This window comes from Zonotrichia leucophrys, chromosome 3 (genome assembly GCF_028769735.1).
Source record: "Zonotrichia leucophrys gambelii isolate GWCS_2022_RI chromosome 3, RI_Zleu_2.0, whole genome shotgun sequence".
In the NCBI taxonomy this organism is placed as follows: domain Eukaryota; kingdom Metazoa; phylum Chordata; class Aves; order Passeriformes; family Passerellidae; genus Zonotrichia; species Zonotrichia leucophrys.
The window spans coordinates 61,941,322-61,959,880 of NC_088172.1; the positions used below are offsets into that span (position 1 = coordinate 61,941,322).

The following is an 18,559-nucleotide window of genomic DNA, read 5'->3' on the forward strand; positions in this document are numbered from 1 at the left end:
GTTCTCAGTTCCAACCCATGTGTACAATTACTTGCTTGTTTAGTGTCTTTATTATTGTATGAAACCTACTGTTAAGTTTCAATGGCAACTCTTGAAACAAGTAGACTAACAAGAAAAATGGATTTGAATCACAGACATGGGAATGTCTGTAGGAGTGAACGGGCATGTTAATGAAAGAGTTAATGATGCTGGAATGTCCTGCTGCTCCCAGCTATTAAGGAAGTCTGTACTTCATTATTTCCTCACGCTTCATTTTTCCATTTCAAAAAAACCAGATGTCTGAGTGTTTCTGCCCCTGCAGACCCCAGACACTGTTTACTAAACAGAAACAAGCCTGGATTCTTGGAACTAGGAACTGTTAAGAGCTGTTGTCTGATCATCTGTGTGCAACTGGTTTCACATGAGAAACACACTTACCAGGACAAAACTGTAAGTGAGGAATTACAAAGGAAAATTAAGGGACAAAGGGAAGCTTTTTCATTCGGGTTTATAATTTTTTTTCTCCAGTATCTGAGGACAGCAATTAAAAATATCAGTATAAGCCTTTGAATAAGAGAAGTCCATACATCTCAGTTTCTCATCCTTTTATTCAGCTTCCATCTTTTTTTAAGAGAAGTCCATAGATAATTTTCTACATGGCTGCTACAAGAGCAATCATCTATGGCTAAAAAATTCCTTGAATATTTGTATATGGCTTTAATTTGGTTTTTTCTCCATTCTGTTTCTTTCTTTACATATGTGAGAAATATGTACGTGTATGTTTTTCATCTCATTTTTCCATATTCATGCTACTTCCATTTTCATTTTTATCCATAATCTATTTCAGTGATTTTTAAATTCCAGATTTCTTCTGGTAATTCATCAATCAACTGAAAAAAAAAGTTTAATACTCATACAAATTGGTTCTTCTGAAAAATGATCATTTAGCTGAGGTTCAGGATGCACCGTTCTGTGTATTTAGTCTGACTTGCACTGTGTTCCACAGTACATAAATTCTTCATTGCACCTTAATTCTCTCTGTTCTGCTCTACAGCTTCTGTCTTAGGAGTATTTTTCCGTACACTCATTCAATTTCTCACTATTATTTTGAACTGTGGTTGCCAGAGCTGGATGCAGTATTTCTTTAATCACCTCCCCAGCCTAATACTCTTCTCTGTGCCTGTATATTCCCTGTGTATATGCTGAATTATTTTTTATATCCTCTCACAATCCTTACACCACCGAGCTGTGATCTGCTGATAGCTTTTTTGGGTTGTAATTTCAAAGATAGATTAATCTTTAGAGGCTTGTCTACACAGTTTATTCCAAGAAGCATAACTCTACATTTACATCCTGTCCTTCTCATGTGGCCTGTTTCACGTCTACAAATGATGCAAGCTAGGATTGTACATCTTCCTCTGGAATCCAAATGATGGAATTAAATTTCTTAATAGGGAAATTTACAAGCAATACTAAAGCAATATGGGAATTTACCAAAGATACCACTAGTTCATGACTCTTGACTCCTGACTCAGATGATTTCTTTCAGTTGTTAATTATTTGCCAAAGTGCTTTATTTCAAAAATTATACAGTCCTGTGGGCATAAATAGTGCACCACAGGAAAACACAAAGCTACTAGGTCAGTGTATTACCTTCCACAGTCAAGCATCAACTGCAGCAAAATGCAGAGAGAATGGGGGTTTACTTAATTTTACAGCAAATGCTGATTAGTAATGTTTAAATTCCTATACTGAAAAATACTGTAACTTGATCCTGCTGTTAATGAAAAGCTGATGTTCCCCCTGCTTATTTTCATCACCAACAATTACCTAGGTCCTGCTTTTACTGACTGTTTCATCTCTAGCAGAATGAACTAGTCCTGGTGTAACCATTTTTGTCATCATTGGCGTGATCGTTTGTCTTGACTTTCAAATGTGGGTTTCAAGAATGGTAAGAATCTCCTGAAAGTCAGGGCTAATTATCCCTGTATATGGAGCCTTGAAACAGGTGTGGCTTGTTTTCCATTTGCTACAATCAGGTGCAGTAGTAGGTGTAAAAGCAGCATTACACCAGGTAGGTGTTATTTGCTCTTGGCACTGCCAGTTGTATTTAATGGACTTTTTCTTCATGCCAATCACGAGATCAGAGAACTCTCCTAATCCTTGTTCTGTATCTTTGAAGAGTTTTGACTGGATGCAATACTACAGTACTTATGTTAAAGGCAGGCTCACTAAGAAACAACATTTAGGCTGCTCTAGTGAAGGAAATTTACTGGCTCTTAGGTTTGTGTCTGGATGCTGGCGCAAGAAGTAGCTCTGGTGCTACCTAAATATGTGCCCTTTCTTGTTACTCATTTTGTCTAGCTTCTGCTGTTAGCTCATCAAGGCAGGAAATGTGCTTTATTTGTCATGTCAATCTCATCTTTCAAACTCTGTGAAAGCTAGACTAATTTCAGAGAGTTATTTAATGCTATTTAAAACTTGCAAAATCAGAGCATCTTCTCCTACTGTCACTGACTAAAAGGTATGGCAGTATAAACAGTGTAAGCAGACCATTTATCCCAACCCACTGTCATCTGTATCCAATATTATTGTGCCTTCATTGTTGCACAGGCTACAACACTGGATTGGGTTTCAACTCACATTTCTTTAAGTGCCTCTTAGCTGTAAACATAGTAATCCTGGCCATGATCCAGAGATGAGAAGAAATAAATGGAGAATGGATTCCAAGTGCTTGGTTGAACTATCCTTTAACTTAGCCACTTGTTTGATTTATTAGTTTTAATACTGGCTAAATTCTTATAAGGGAGTCAAAACAAAATGTTGAAAGACGGGTTAAAATTATTGACTCAGCATAGATGAACATGGTAACCCTGGCTTTCTTTCTTTTCAGAATCGATTACTTATTGTACTTGATACTGTTAATAAAGTGATCACTAGTATAAGGGATTTTCTTGAGCAAAAAAGTAGTAAAATACACATTTATTCCTAAAAATGAGTGACAATAGGGTATTTGCAAATATTTTTATATAAGTAAAAATTCAGCATTGATTGGTTTTTTAGAAAGAACCAACCATATGCTCTGCCTTCTAGAAATTTATTACTAATTTTGAAAATTATTTTGTTTGACAAGTGTCTTGACTTTAGTGTTGTTAAGTGCATAAGCAGACCATTTGTGAGATTGGTCTTGATCACTGCAAGATAAGTTCTCTTAAAAAATACAATCAGAATTCCTGAGTAAAATCTGCAGATATTAATGTGAACATTGTCTTGAAATTAGAACAGATATTGGTATTTCAAGTTGCTGATAACACTAATATATTTTATGTGTAACCACTGGGTCCCACCTGGGATTGTATACACCCTCCTTTCCATAATTCACATAGAATATTGAGTAAAAAATTGTAACCTGTTGATATAAACCCTATTTTTATGGGTTTCTGATGCAAAGAAGAAAAGGAACAGTTTCTACCTTTTTAAAATATCCTGCTGAGGAGGAGTTAATAGTGTTTCTCAAAGCTGATAGGAATTAAATTAGGATTTTTTTTTTCTGCACTGAACAAAAATATGCATGAGGAGTAGTTTACCAATACTCAGTGTTCTCCCTGTTTTCTTCTGTGAACACTGCCTTTAATGAAAGTTTAGAATAAAAAAACCTGTGGCAAAGCCATCTGTTTACTGGAATCAACATTTTTTTACCTGCATACTGCATAGGGCACTTAATACATGAAAACAGTCTGAGACAGATAATGGAGGCTTCCCCACAGGGCCTGGTTTTGTAAGTTGATTCAAGGTTCTCCACCACCCACATTAAAACTGATGCCAAATATTGCAGTTGTTCAGTGAGCTGTTCTCCAGTCATTTATATTTCTCTAATTATGTCCAGGTGCATGAAACTTGTCCAAAGCTTTTGCTTGCATAACTAGTTTAAATATCAATAAAAACCTCCCTTCTTTTTTACAGAACAGAGATTTACACCACAACAGTCTGTAGATGCATGGGATTAGCTTTTTGCTCAGCTGGGGTCAGTCTAGTGTGAGCCACACAAAACTAATCCTGTCGTAACCCTGGCAGTGTAAAAACAAGTAAAGGAGTAAATGAAATTGTAGTGTTAAAGACACTTCAGCAGACAGTTTGGGCTAAATATTTCTAAATGTCTGTAGAAATCATTGACAGGGAAAGGATACTCTCCCATAATTACATCTTTCTCTCCCGGGGATCTCAATTGTGTGGTAAAACCAAGCCAGATTTCTTTGTCTGGAGAAGGAAATATATTATTTTTATTATGTTCTTTTAATTTCATTATGTTCTTTGGCTTCTAGAAGATATATTGATCCAGATGATTTTCTCTACTGCATGATAGATAATATAATAAGAAGGTGTAAATTTTAGTTCAGACTATTTTTTGAAATTGGAACATTAAGAGCCAGATCCCTGAATGCCCTGATTTGACATCTGAAAACATTCTTTCCTTTGTAGTCTCTGCAGTAATATATATGCATGTGATGTAGCCAATGTGTATGGTATGTTTCTCTGTGCTTCACCAGGGAATGGACAACTTTTCCCTCCAATTTCTTTCTTAGATCCAGAAGAATCAAATGAGTGCTCAAACTTCATAACTGAACTTTAAAAACCTAATATACATCATAGCAATTAATTGTTTCATCTCCTAAGATCTGTGGAGAGTTTGGCATCTGCCTCATGTTGTGGTTTTCTCTTGTGGCTTTGAAAGGAAGCTCGACTTTTAGCATTACAAAGAAACCTTCAGCCACTGTAGGGTCTGTCTAATTAGTCACTTTTTAGAGCCCATGGATAATTGCCATTATTAGACAGCAGGGTCAAAAGTCAGACAGAATGTTCTTGCTCATCTGCTTCAAGGTGTTTTCCAACTTCTGTTTATGACCCTTCAATGAAGGAAGATGCAGGGGACCTGTTTGTTCTCTTTCAAACTAGGCAGTGAAAGATAAAATAAGTTTAAAGCAAATGTGTCACACTTACATAGGGCAGACTGGTTGAAGCTCTTCTGAAGTCATATGCCTTCAAGGTTTGTAACAGTGTCATGTTCCACTAGAGGTAAGAATTCTTGTGTGCAGGTGGTCAGTGTATGCTAACTGTTAATGGACTGTAATTATTAACTAAAACAGAAATATTCACTGGGGTTTGTTTTGTTCTCTTGTTTTTTTCCCCAGAAGTAGAAAAGACCAAATGCCAGCATGAACGAGAAGTAGCTCTTGGCAGCGGAGGTGCTTTCTTCCCAAGGGATGTAAGAGTTGGTCACTTCATTCCCCAGTGTGATGAGCATGGGAATTACCTACCCACACAGTGCCATGCTGGCAGTGGATATTGCTGGTGTGTGGATAGGGATGGAAATGAGATTGATGGCACCAGAAGCGGTCCAGGAGTCCGACCACCATGTAAGTGGCTGAAGCAGTTGTTTCTTGAGAGTATCTCTTTATCTGAGTGCACTGTCTCCCAAATGTGGGGCTTAGTCCTTCCCCGAGATACAGCACTGACTTGGAGCAATGCACATTTCTGCTGTCCCATTGTGGTACGTCTCATGCCCTTCAGTGACCCCAACACACGCTTTTCCTTCAGCCAGGGTATCTGGAAGCTGTGGTAAGCTTCTGAATAAGAAGAAGGTTTTCTAGCTTCTTCCCTGCCTTGAAACGGTGAGAGGCCCAGAAAGTCTCTGCCCTCTGGGAGCTGTAATGGCTGACTTGCCTCAGGAAATGAAGGATGTTCCTTCCTACGTCTTCCTCACTTCAGCTGCAAAATAAGATAGATTTTTCTAAACATTTGAAGCAAAGAGCAATTAGAGAGGCAAACATGAAAAGACCTATTATGTCAATTGCTCCTTCTCTGTCAGCCAAGGGGAAAATTTCAGAAGCTTTCTGCATCTCATTATAGTTATTAATGTCTGCTTATAGGGCTGTTTCCTTCTTAGAAGTCTGACTGTAATTGTGTCTCTGCAAATAATAAGGAACCTTGTTGTGCTGTACAGACTAATTTTTTGTCCATCTGTTTCCTTCTCTGCTAACAAGGTCTGAGCACAGCCGCTCCCCCTGTTGTTGTTGGGCCCTCTGTTCGACCAGACACGGTGCCTCTGCCACCAGGAACGCACTTGCTTTTTGCCCAAAGTGGTAAAATTGAACATGTTCCCCTAGAGGGAAACAGTATGAAGAAAAATGGTGCAAAAGCACTCTTGCATATTCCAGTAAGTAATTTACTATATTAAGTCCATATTTTTTAGAAAATTTCCTGACAAAGATGTAAGCTACTGTTTGTCTGCATACCTCAATAGTATAAGTTGAAAACACAATTTTTACTCTTCATTAAAATTTCAGTATCCTGCCAATTTGACACTGAAATTTCCTGATCTGACTACTTAAAAATCTTGAACCTAAGGTATAGAAAAAAATATTTTCCTTTTAAAGAGTGGCTGACAATAGATGACAAGACAAAAATCTAATCTCACATGCCTCCAGCATCACATGCCTTCATATAAACTACTGTTTATTTTTATTCACACTTCTATTGACTTTCTGACTCTGGTATAAGAGTTTAGGAGACCTACAGTATCAGTAGGTGGAGAGGGCTCCTTTTTTCATTCCTGTTCCCTCAAAGTTTTTTCGTAAGTCTTAATCTATTCCTGTCTTTATTCAGTCAGTTGTCTCCACTTCTTGGCTACACTTATATTTTTCTTTCTTCTTTTTCTTGCTTCCTTCCCCATGTGTAAGCCCAGTGGGTGGTAGATCTTTTTCCCATGCTTGTTACTACCATCTTGAGATTTTTTTCCTAGAAAATGAATTCCTGATGCTGAGAACCTCTCTTTTCCACCACCTGTGTCACATGCGAGCCCTTTTCACTGGCAGTTTCATCACATTCATTTGTTTTGCCCAAGGCCTAGGATTTTTTTTCACTCCAGTGTTGCTTTATTTATAATAAATGGCAATATTAAGTAGCATACTGGTCTCTTTATTTTCCTTGTATATTATACCGAGTAGTTAATAAATCAAATACTGGCTAAATTGCACAGATTCACTTCATTAAATAGTACCATAAATTGCTGTGAGGTCAGGTCAAAATCAAGGTTTTGTCCCTTATGTAAAGTTTTGCTGCAATAACATAAAAAAATTTAAAAACAGTATAAAAAATGGTGTAAGAAGGCCGAAGGTGACATGATTCTGAATACTTGTCACCTAGTCTAATTATTTACTTGATCTAACTTAAATTAATTACTTAGAATTATCTTGAGAAAAGAACTTCCAAGAGATAAGTTGCAGTTCTTTCTTGAAACTTTCAATTGAAAAGAAACTTTAGGTCTGTGCTAGCACTGTTGACTTTGTGTTGTCTGTGTTGTGTATTTGCAAAGTGATACCAGAGGTGTTTATACTGCTTTGCAACCCACAGAATTTATGGACAGTGATGAATAAGTGCATCTGTTTTAATTCATGTGTTTGGAACATCTTTCTAAGAAGCTGTGTTACAAAAGCAGCAACAGTGACAGACTTGGGAATCCATGTGCAATTGTTGCTTTACCCTGATAGTCCCTTTGATTTGCCTGGGGGAGGGAGTTTGAGCTCTAAACTTAAACTCTAGTCCTACCTTCCTTCTGCCTGCAAAATTGCATATAAATATTTCTTGTTACTTAGAATATTGTTTCCACCACAATGATTTATGTAGTACTTGTTTAAGCTAACTTTTATTTTAAACTCTTACTTTGCTAGAACTTTTTGAGTCAAATGGTGTTACGTAGGAAGCATAGCCATAATGCATGACTTTGATGTTAGCGCAAGCCAGATTTGATGGAAGTCATTATTCTCCCTTAAAAGGAAAGAATGAGAGGAAAAAGGTGCAGGAAAGGGTGACAAAGTAAAATGTCAACGTGAACTTTTTTTAGATGGGTGTGCAGGTGAAGCTGTAGAAGTCAGACAAACTCTTCAGTGTATCAATGCTTCTTTGAAATAATGGTGAATGATGTCTGATAGTTAAAAGGGACCTTGAACTTGAAGTATTTTTCTAAGATATTTGACAATGTTGCCCAATTATTTACTTGCCCTTTCCTCCCCATTTCCCACCTTTCCTCAAGAATTTTGTTTCTTCAGGCTTGAGACTTAAAAGCATTAGTTAATGCTGCTGATGAGTAACTGTTGTTTATCCTAAGCTGATCTAATTTGCCTGCTGTCCAACAGGACAGAGTTGTTATTGGAGTTGCTTACGACTGCGTGGACAAGATGGTTTATTGGACAGACATCAGCGGCCCCTCGATCAGCAGGGCCAGCCTGCATGGTGGGGAACCAACAACCATAATCAAAGCAGGTAACCACAGAAAATTCTTTCTCTAGGAACAGTATTAGTCTTGAATTTATTAATATGTAGCTCCTAGGTGTTGCCTGAGCTAAGAGTTGTGTTTATTCATTAACATGGAATATCATCAGAGGGTGTCTTTGATTTTTGTTCTGGCCAGCTAGGTAGGTGCTGGATAGCTGAGATTTTATGACATGTAGTATTATTTTTCTCTCCTGAACTCTACCTGTTAGCTGCCTGCTCTGCTGAGAAAGGACTGGTGAGCATGGAGGCTGAAAAGAACTCCTGCTCTCTCTTCCTTGGCTTGGGGATCAAACAGCTGAAGAATTCTTAGAAATAATTTCAGCTGTGGTTTGCCCATGCCTGCTACTCAAGTGAGCATGGAAAGTGAGTAAAGCCACCTTGTTTGGTCTTTACCCTTTGTAGTTGTTCAAGGACTTGAGAATTAGACTGGAGGGTATTGTGGAGTTAGTGCTTATCCAGTTTTTATCTTGTTCTTGCATTCTTTCCTTCAGGACTGCTGCTCACTGCAGTCCATGTTAATTTTCCATGCAGCTTGGATGTTAAACCCTGCTATTGAGTGGAAAGAGCTAAGGGCAAGGCCAAGTTTGGAGAACAAAGTGAGTGGCTGGGGGAGGTGTTTTTTAATAAAGAAAAAACAACAGCAAAAGTAGCTGGAGGCACATTTTAAAAACTAGTGTCCTCAAGATCCTAGAACACCTGTGAAGTCAAGGTACTGGAAGAGGTCACCTTTGCTTTGAATTCTTTGCAGACATTGTTAAAAAACTTATGAAATTATTTTAGAAAAACAATCAGCCAGTTATAAAGGTCTGCAATAAATTTGATTCTGTTTTCTTTAGACAGTGATTCTCTACACATCCAGACTTTGTGCTTTGGAATAGTCAGTTTGTGAGATTCCAGTCAGGCTCTTAGGGACAGCAGATAGATGGGTGTGGCTTGGATCCTAGCATTGTCCTAGGAAGGAAAAAGAGAGAGCTTAAGGCCATCCCTAACCATTCCAGCAGTTATGGAGCTTCATATTTCTATACCACTTGATGGCTGAGGTATTTTATAAGACTTATTTTTCCATCCCAAAGTATTTAATATGATGGGGACTCAAACCTGCAGTGCAGTCCTGTGCTTGCCTGTGCAACTTAGAAACTCTGCAGGGAAAATATTTTTGCTTTAATGATTTTTGTTTCAGAATCTGCACTTTTAAAAATGAGCAAAGGTACTATTGCGAAAAACTTTATATGGATATGAATGTCTCTCTATTGATATGAATGTCTCTCTATTGAGAGTGTGTGTAGGCATTAAAATTCTTGTGTAAAATGTTGAAAATTATTTGTGAAGGCTTTCAGCTAAATTTGATTGATTATTTAAGGTAATTCAAGATGTTTCAATGCCACATGGAAACCTCATGAGTTTTATCTGCTATAAAAAAATATTGTGTGTATGAAGCTTTCTCATGAATTCTGTTGTTCTGTTGGTTGCATAGGATGTGGATACTTTTCCTGAAGAGACCAGGAGAGGTGTTGCACTTTAGTTTTTGTATGTTAATGGACATTTCAACAAGGATTCAGATCAAAATGTATTGATATTCAGCATTCAAATGCATATCTTCTATGCAGGCCAAAACTGAAAATTTCAAATTTCACGAAATAGGAAAATGCCTCCCCCTCAGAAGACTTATGAGAATTTTTTTTGTTTTGTTTTGATCTTTGCCTTCTTCCTCCTGTGAGCTCCAGCTGCTTTCTTCAGTTCATGTGTATTTCTGTGGAATGTACTACATTTTTGGTTAGTTTTTTATAAAGCTCTTGCGATCCAAGTTGTGCTGCTTTGCAGAAACACTGTTTAATTGTGGAGCCCCATCCAGTTCTCCTTTATCCCTGCAGCTGTGGCGGCTTTCTCAGCTCTGCAGCTGTGGCAGCAGGTTAGGAAGCAGAGCTTTCCTTTGCAGTAATTGCTTAAAGTCTTATCAGCTGTGCATGTCTGTACAAACCTGCCCTCAGGGACAGAGCCTGTGACTGTATCAGGCTTGATGACAATATTAGCAGGAACATATTTGTGCCTCTGGAAAGACTGGTGATAAATGAAGCTTTGAAATATTCCCTTACCCCTCCCTCCATGGGGGATAGTTTTTTTCTGGCTCATTATCAACCACACAGAAGAGACATTTACTTTAAGACTTCTCTAAATCTCCCACATATAGATGACATGAGGAAATTGAAACAAGGAATCTAGTCAGGGAGCAGGGGCTCCTGGGAATCAGTGACAGCAAATCTTTTGCCTGCTACTGTCTTCTGTTTCCTAAAAGTCTGGGAGCTCCTCCATTACCATTTAGTCAATAACGTTCTGATCCCAGACACTGGGGACTGTTGTACTCAAAATGTGGTCACCCTCAGCAGACTCTGCCATTAGCAAGGAAAGAAGTAGGATCATTTGAGGGTCTGAAGTATATGTGAAGTGGTTTCTTGCAGCTGACAGGTTTAGCTCCACAGAAGCACTTAGAGAAATAAAGACCAACAATGTGAAGTCAGTATAACTGAGTCAAAGTGTGCCCAAGAGCCCTCAGGAGGAGTAAAGTAATGCCTGATTAAAATTTACTTTCTTGCCCATCACCCCTCCCCTCCGGCCATGAGCTGTGAGTCAGAAACAATGAGATACATCTTGTTTGTTCCTTTCCACTTCTTCAGCAATTAATATAAACTTAAAATGTCATGTGTGCAGATAAAGTGCAATCCACTTGAGTGGGAGAGCAGAGGATGCTTGAACTGTTGTGCAACTGTTACTCACAGCAACATCGCAGTAGCAAAGTCTAGAGAGCCCCATGTTCCGATGTTCTGGGCCAAGTGCCTTTTCTCCAGAAAGGTTGCTTGTGTCACATAATGTTTGTTTAATGGCTGTCAGTGAATAAACCTAAGAATTAAAAGAAAGCTAATGGGCTACATTCCATTCAGTGTGTGGATCAGCATTTGAAAGGTGCTTTTTTTTTTTTAAACAGCTGGCTGGTATAAAGGGTCACTTTGCCTCTTTTGGGCAGTGACTATGTAAAATTCTTTGCTTTTTTTTTGGAACTGAAATTGAATTAAAATAGACTTTCTTTTTTTTTTTTTTTAACTTGTGTTTGGCTTCCTTAAATTCCTCACAGCCTGCCTGCTCTTTTTCAATGGAACCTTGAAAAAAACAGAGCAGTTTCTCATAGTGGCTGAATTAAGCTTTATAATTTTTTTCTGCATCCTGCATCCAAGTTAGAAATTACTGATGCTAGAGCAGTAAGGTCATTATCTGCTATTTCCTGTTGCTTTTGGAACAAATAACTGTCCAAGAAAAACTGTGCTCATACTGTGCTGTGTTCCAAAAAGAATAGCTCTGCAAAAACAAAAACTGGATCTAGATTGCATCAGTTAGTTAATAACATTGTCTCTAGTGTTTAGAGTTTGATTTGTTTAATTGCTGCATCACTTAGCATAAATTCAACTGTCAGAGGGGTGTCATGTATGCTGGTACTAAGGAAGGAGAAATATTAAGGGTTATAAAATCCATTTTATGGCCTTCTAAGTATGGTAGAATAAGATTTTGACAGTATCTGCTGTTCCTTTCTCTGTTATAAACTCCTATGTTTGCCCCTCCAAGTACAATTTCTTTTTGTGGCAAGTTTGTTCCGCATGGAACTTCTCATTTTATGTCTTTAAACTTTCAGGTAAAATGCATGTTCCCCTTCCAATTGATATAAAGTAGCTTTTGTTGGACCACAGCCAGAACGCTGAAGAAAACATTTCTTTTAAAGGTTATCCTTATGCAGCATTGAGGCTGACAGAGTGTATTGGGAATTAATATAATACCTAGGAATGTTTTTCTATGTTCTCCTGCAGACTTGGGAAGCCCTGAAGGGATAGCTGTAGATCATCTAGGTCGCAACATCTTCTGGACTGACTCTCAGCTGGATAGAATAGAAGTGGCCAGGCTGGACGGGCGGCAGCGTCGCATCCTTTTTGACACTGGTTTGGTGAACCCCAGAGCAATCGTCCTGGATCCTGTGAGAGGGTATGGATGTGTTGTCAAGAAACACGTGCAAAACTTGATTTTATTTATCTGGTTATTTAATGACCTGTGTTCCATGCAGAACCCCAGTGATGGAGTAAGGCTCTGGGTTCAGGTCAAGCATCAGGGACTTCCATCTTATAGTAAATTGTGTGCATGTTAAGGAGTAAACAACAAAGAAGCCATTGAGGGGCCGTGCATATTCTTAGGCACAGCATGTACATCCAAGGGAAAAACATCCTACCATTAAAAAATGGCTATTAATAGTAAAACATCAGAGAGTTATTGGCCCTCTCTGGGGATCTCTGCTGAGGATAAACTATTCTGATTCCATTGTTGCTTACTTGGTACACTGAAAAGAAAAATATTGTTTCAAATGGGTCCCAAATGTATGCCAAATAGTCTTGCTTTAGCCTGAGCAGACATGATGGGAAGTGAGATGAAGAACTAGAAACGTGGATGTACATTTTGAACGGCCCTCAGAACTGTTTCAATTTAAGTCTTTTTGGCCAGCATTTTGATCATAAGCTAAACAATGGAAGGAAAGCATTTCTTCCTACGTCAGTGCTTGCTCCTTTTGTTTTTGATGGAAGTATTTTTGCTACGCTTTTACAACCCTTTTTTGACTTCTATATCAAAGTGCAATATGGCCCTTCTTATTTATTTAAATGATTTAGGGGCTGTATGTTACTTATGTGTTCTTAGTACTTTCTTAATTACACTAATCTTTTGAGATAAGTCCCTGTCTTAACTCTAGCCTTTTTCTTCTTCCTAAGAAACTTGTACTGGACTGACTGGAACAGAGAAGCTCCTAAAATTGAAACTTCATACATGGATGGCACAAATAGAAGAATTCTTGTTAAAGATGATCTTGGGTTACCAAATGGACTGACATTTGATCCTTATTCCTCAATGCTGTGCTGGGTAGATGCAGGTAAAGGAGGGCTAAAATATTTCTTTGTAATAGTAGTAGTGTAAGTATATCCAATCCTGAAATTATGAACAGCCATAGCTTCTGGCTTTAATGATTTATTCATTGCTGTTCACATGATAGTGTGTGCAAGCTGAAGGATTTCAATTCTGATCACAAAACTTTCTAGGAATGCAACAGATCTATGTCTTTGTATCTTGCATGTGGCTATTTTTTTTACATAGTGCTTGGGGCTTTGTAGAAGTTCTTAGTTTAAGACTAGGGAAAACCACAGATTTATCTAATCTGCCTTCCAGAATGTCATTCTGGCACTATTGTTCTAAAGCCTGTAACCTGAGGCCAAGTCTGGCTTATATTTGACTGAAGCAAGTCTTGAAAAAGCAATGCACACAAAAGATCAAGGGATCAAAGTTCTGCCACCGCCCCATTGTTAGTTTTGTGACAGTGATTAGAGGGGAAGTGTGCTTTTAATTGTCATTTAATTTTTATCTTTTGGGATCTTGCTGTCTTTCGCCCTGTAGACTCTGGCAGGGATGTCTTTCTGTGGAGGTGCTTTTACACTTCAGGTCACCTTTCAAATTTTGGATGAATTAAAATGGCCAGGCTGTCTTTCTCACTATAAAACACTTTCTCCAACCTTCAACCTTCTGCTATCTCTAGTTACTTTCTCTCTCTTCCAGTCTTGTTCTCACATTTGCGTCTTCTCCTTTTTTGTCTAATTCTGAAACACTTTACTTAAGAAAAACCTCCAGGTGTTTACATTCATTAGCAGTGTTCCCAGCCTGCAGTGGCTTTGCAGCTAGACCTTTTTGCACTCTATTTGCATCTATGAATTAGATGTTCTTCCTGCAGTCTCACCTTCATGGCCCAACCCAACAAGTATTTGTGGAACATGTTCACCAAACGTCTCAAAAATATCTTCCAGAGCAGGAGAGCCAAGTAAATGGCTGAAGTATCCCTCCAGAATGGAGGAAGCCTTCTGTCAGCTTCCACACCAACCCAAGGATTCTGGAATCCATGGCAGGAATCTCAGCTTGTGAGCATTGGCCATGGCTGCATGGGACATCTGTGTTTCTTTAACTTCAGTGGTGTGCTGAGTAGCATCAGCACTGGAGTATTTATCCATTCAGTTTTTGGCACATGCACACATGTGACACGGAGGAAGGCTTTGACTAAGCAGCACACTGAAAGATTTCCAGGACTTTCCACCCTGTTCATGCTTGCATATTTGTGCTTGTCTTTCATCCCTGATGAGAGCTCTCTTGTTCTGATTCAAAGGCTTAATTGTTTCACTACATCCAGGTACCAAGAGGCTGGAATGCATGAACCCTAATCAGCTTGGTAGACGGAAGATTGTTGAAGGGATTCAGTATCCTTTTGGTGTTACAAGCTATGGGAAGAATTTATACTATACAGACTGGAGAAGGTACGTTATCTGCTAAAGAAATAATGGAGTACTTTTATCTTTTTTTTTTCTCCCCGGTAGAAACTGAAGTATATACTGCATTTCTCATGCCTGACCTCTCACACATTCCTGTTTTGTTCCTTTCCTGGCAATAGCTGATGCAGGGTGGAGTGGATGTGTAGAGCTGACCTACTGATGCTGCCAGTTAACTGAGTTTTCACTTTTTAGCATAGTGATTTGTCCTTGAAGAAAATGCTTTTAACACTGAACATTCTTGGGAAAGGAGTGGGCAGTAACTTGTTTCTCTTACAGCAGCTGCATTGTAGAGGGCAGACATTTCATCACTCTCAGCTTTCTATGCCTTTTATTATATGAATGTTCAATCAAAACTACGGGGAAAAAAGTGTTCCTATCTTGATGACACTTTCTTTGTTGCAAATGCTCTAAAATGTTGCCATATGAACAAGACTTAGAGGTTTACTTTAACTTCTGGAAATAAAATCCAGTCCCTGCATTTTAAAATAAATATTTTTACTTGATATAAATGGTTTTATGGGCTCTATCAGAAAACTTACCCAAATGCCTCTATCAATTGCAGAAGCAGTAGCTATTACTGTGGGAGAATTTCCAAGTTAGCACTTCCCAGATGTTAGTTTCTATTCTAGAGCAGGCTTGAGGAACAGGATGCTACAGGTCTGTCATTTGACTGCCCTTTTATACTTAGGAAGGAAGGATTGCTTATGACTAGCTATATTCCTTCTGGAGATCAGGCTCCACCTAAAACACATCATTTTCCATAATTGTTATGACATTGCATAATAGCTGCAATGTCAGCTATACCACAATACTTGTCAGAGGAGCAGAATGTGAAAAGTGTGCCAAAACTACTAACACATGCATCCCTCCAGTAGAGGTACATTGTGCTGTACTGGAAATACCTTCAAAATTATTAAGGTGTCTCCCTGATAAATTTCTGCCTAGAGTGAAGGTCATAACATACTAGGTTTGTCCAGGAAAGGTGATGTCCTGGGAGATTTTACTTCTGGTATCTCTTCCTAATTGTAAAAAAGAAGCAACTTCAAATTTTTCTCCACTTTTGGTTTTGTTTTGTTTTTTTTGACTGGTTGGTTGGGGTTTTTGTTGGTTTTTGGGGGGGTCTTTTTTTTGTGTTGTTTTGTTTTCCCCTATACTTTCACCTTCATCTCACTTCTGTATATTTTCTTCTGCACATGGCAGGGATGCTGTTGTAGCAGTGGATCGCACCATTTCATTAGAAAATGATAACTTCCAGCCTCACAAGCGCTCACGACTGTACGGAATCACCACAGCCTTTGCTCAGTGCCCAGGAGGTAATCCAGATGACTCTTGAGTTTTTACAGCTGTGTAACACTTTACTGTATAAATGAGCTTAGTAGCAGCTCCTGTTTATAAGCTGTGGACCGATTTGGGTAGTGAAGGTTTAGGTTAGTGTTTAGATTTCTATTTAGTAAGAAATTAAAAGACCCCTGGTTTCTTTTCCATAAAAGCAGTTGTTGTAGTTCCCACATGAAACCAGGACTGGATGGGCAGAAGGGGCCTGTTCTACCCTTTGTCAAAGGATGTGTATAATTGAGGTGGGCATCTGACCTGGCAGAAATGCTAATGTATCATCTTCTAAATTGAATGCTATATTCGTGGCTAGGACCTCATTCACTTATTAAGTTTAAACTACAGAAATATTATGGTCTTCCAGATGTCCTTAATAAGATCCAGTGTTTTTCAAAATGGAATGTTCAGAAAACAGCAGGTGGTAGAGTGGCTGGACTGAGCTGGCTCTTCTGCTCTGTTGAATGTGAAGTTTTCCAGATATGCTATTGAAAAGAGGAAGAGAGGAAACTAATACCCTTGAAATATAACTTGGTTTTTATAAAGAAGTATCACTGTGCAGTTATGTTGCTCTTAGCAAATCACAAGAGAAGGCATTTGCTGTTTTTCATTACAATATGGCTGGAATTATAGGAGTTGTGCTATTTTTACTTTGGGTAGTTTCTCTTCAAATTACTCAATATATGCAGTAAAAAACAATTTAGTGGAGGTTTTGGCTCAGAGCTCAAAAATAGATACATATGTCATAATTAAGAAATCAGTTATATTGTTATTACTAGTTAATTCGCTGATCCATTTTGGTAGGGAGTGTAAAATTTAACAATATTGTGTGCTCTGAGAATATGCTTATACCTATAATATTCAGAATCTTGGTGTAATTTCTTTCTCTGTCTTATGTCTGTTTCAAGTGGTTTTCTGGATGGATGCCTTTCCTCTCTAATGCACTGCTTCTGGCTCTGGCTTCTCTTTCATTTCGCTCTTTAATGTTAACACTTTCCCAACCTCCCAATTCATTTGTGTTTGTTTTCATGGATCATTCCTCTGTCTTTGTATGATTGGTATCTAAGGATGATGTTCTGTAGCATTTTGCACTTTGTCCCCACATTGCACTTCTCTATTTACTCACTCACTTCTTTTCATTCTAATATCTATGACCACGTGGCGAGTTTATGAAGGGTATTTTAGGAACAGCCAACTTGATGCATGCTGCCTCTTTCACTCTGATATCTTGATCTTTCTTTCATGTGAATGTCAAGTTGACACAAGGGATACGGTGACTCTTATCTCCCCAAAGCAAAGTTTTCTTCCACTCCTAATCTCATTATGGCTTGTTTCCCTAGCATAGCCATAAATCTTAATGTCTCTTGAGCATGTCTTTTTCAGATTTTATTGTGGGTGTGCATTTGCTTTTCTCTAAGGTTTTGCATCTCTGTTTTTTTCCAGGACATAACTACTGTACGGTGAATAATGGTGGTTGTACTCACCTCTGCTTGGCTACCCCAGGAGGCCGCACTTGCCGCTGCCCTGACAACACAGTTGGAGTAGATTGTATAGAAAGAAACTGAGCATTAAAACAAGCTTTAGAGCAGCAGACACCTTTTGGAAATGTGCTGTAAACAATTCACTCCTATCAACACAATCAGGCCCTAAAGATAAGTGCTCCATGCTGCTGACAGCAAGCCACTATGCACATATGCAGACACACACACAGAGGCAGTTTTTGTAGCTGTTAAGTAAGACAGAGCTGCCCAGGTTGGATCCAAATTCACCCTCTTTCTTTTAAAATTATCTTTTTGCTTTTAAACGTAAATGTGGAGGCCTTGGTTGCATCTGCCCCAGACAAGGAGGATGTGTCTCTTGGCAAAATTGAAGTAACAAAACACAGAACAGAGTAACGAGAATGGAACTACTCAAATCCTGAGACTGAATTGTACCTTGGAGTGAGCAGCAGTTTTCTGCAGAAGTGATATGGTTAGCCCATCATATATGTGGCTGGGATTATCTCTAGCTGAGAAATAATCAGGGGGTCCTAAGGTTGAACAGATGAGGGGGAATACCCAGCAATAGCACATATTTACTGCCCAACCACATTCCGTCTCACTACCAGTCCTTCCACTTCAAAAACTTGAATCTCAACTTTTGACTTCTGTACAACAGAAGTATTTTATCCATGTGTTGTAAGGATTATAATTCTCACCCTGGCTCATGTGATCCTTTTCTACAGCACATGATTTGTTACAGATAATCAACACAGTTTAGTGGATATATTTGAAGTTTTTGTTAGATTTTAAGAGATTTATCTTTCTTCTGTTTGAGGTGGATTCCTGAGTAGTTCCCTAAAATCCACTGAACAAAATTTAGATATTTTGAACAATTGCTGATAGGTCATCAAAGAATGGATGTTGATTCATTGGGACACAAGTGGTTTTAAAGAGATAGTCACGTTTGTTTTCTGAGAGGTTTTAAAATAGTATTCCTATGTTTGATCCTATAAGCTTCAAAGTGGTCTCTGAATTCTATCTTAGCAA

The 18,559-nt window shown here is 38.4% G+C and overlaps 1 protein-coding gene across 2 annotated transcripts in view; it reads left to right on the forward strand.

Moving 5' to 3' along the window:
• The window catches only part of NID1 (nidogen 1), a 44,684-nt gene extending 27,060 nt beyond the window's left edge, over positions 1–17,624 (forward strand). For both annotated transcript variants that reach the window (XM_064708484.1, XM_064708483.1), the window contains exons 13-20: positions 5,169–5,393; positions 6,021–6,193; positions 8,172–8,298; positions 12,162–12,333; positions 13,107–13,264; positions 14,564–14,687; positions 15,903–16,015; positions 17,475–17,624. In XM_064708484.1, coding sequence (XP_064564554.1) covers positions 5,169–5,393; positions 6,021–6,193; positions 8,172–8,298; positions 12,162–12,333; positions 13,107–13,264; positions 14,564–14,687; positions 15,903–16,015; positions 17,475–17,596 — 1,214 coding nt within the window. In that variant the 3' untranslated portion in view covers positions 17,597–17,624. The remainder of the gene's footprint in view (positions 1–5,168; positions 5,394–6,020; positions 6,194–8,171; positions 8,299–12,161; positions 12,334–13,106; positions 13,265–14,563; positions 14,688–15,902; positions 16,016–17,474) is intronic.
• Positions 17,625–18,559: the final 935 nt, after the last annotated feature.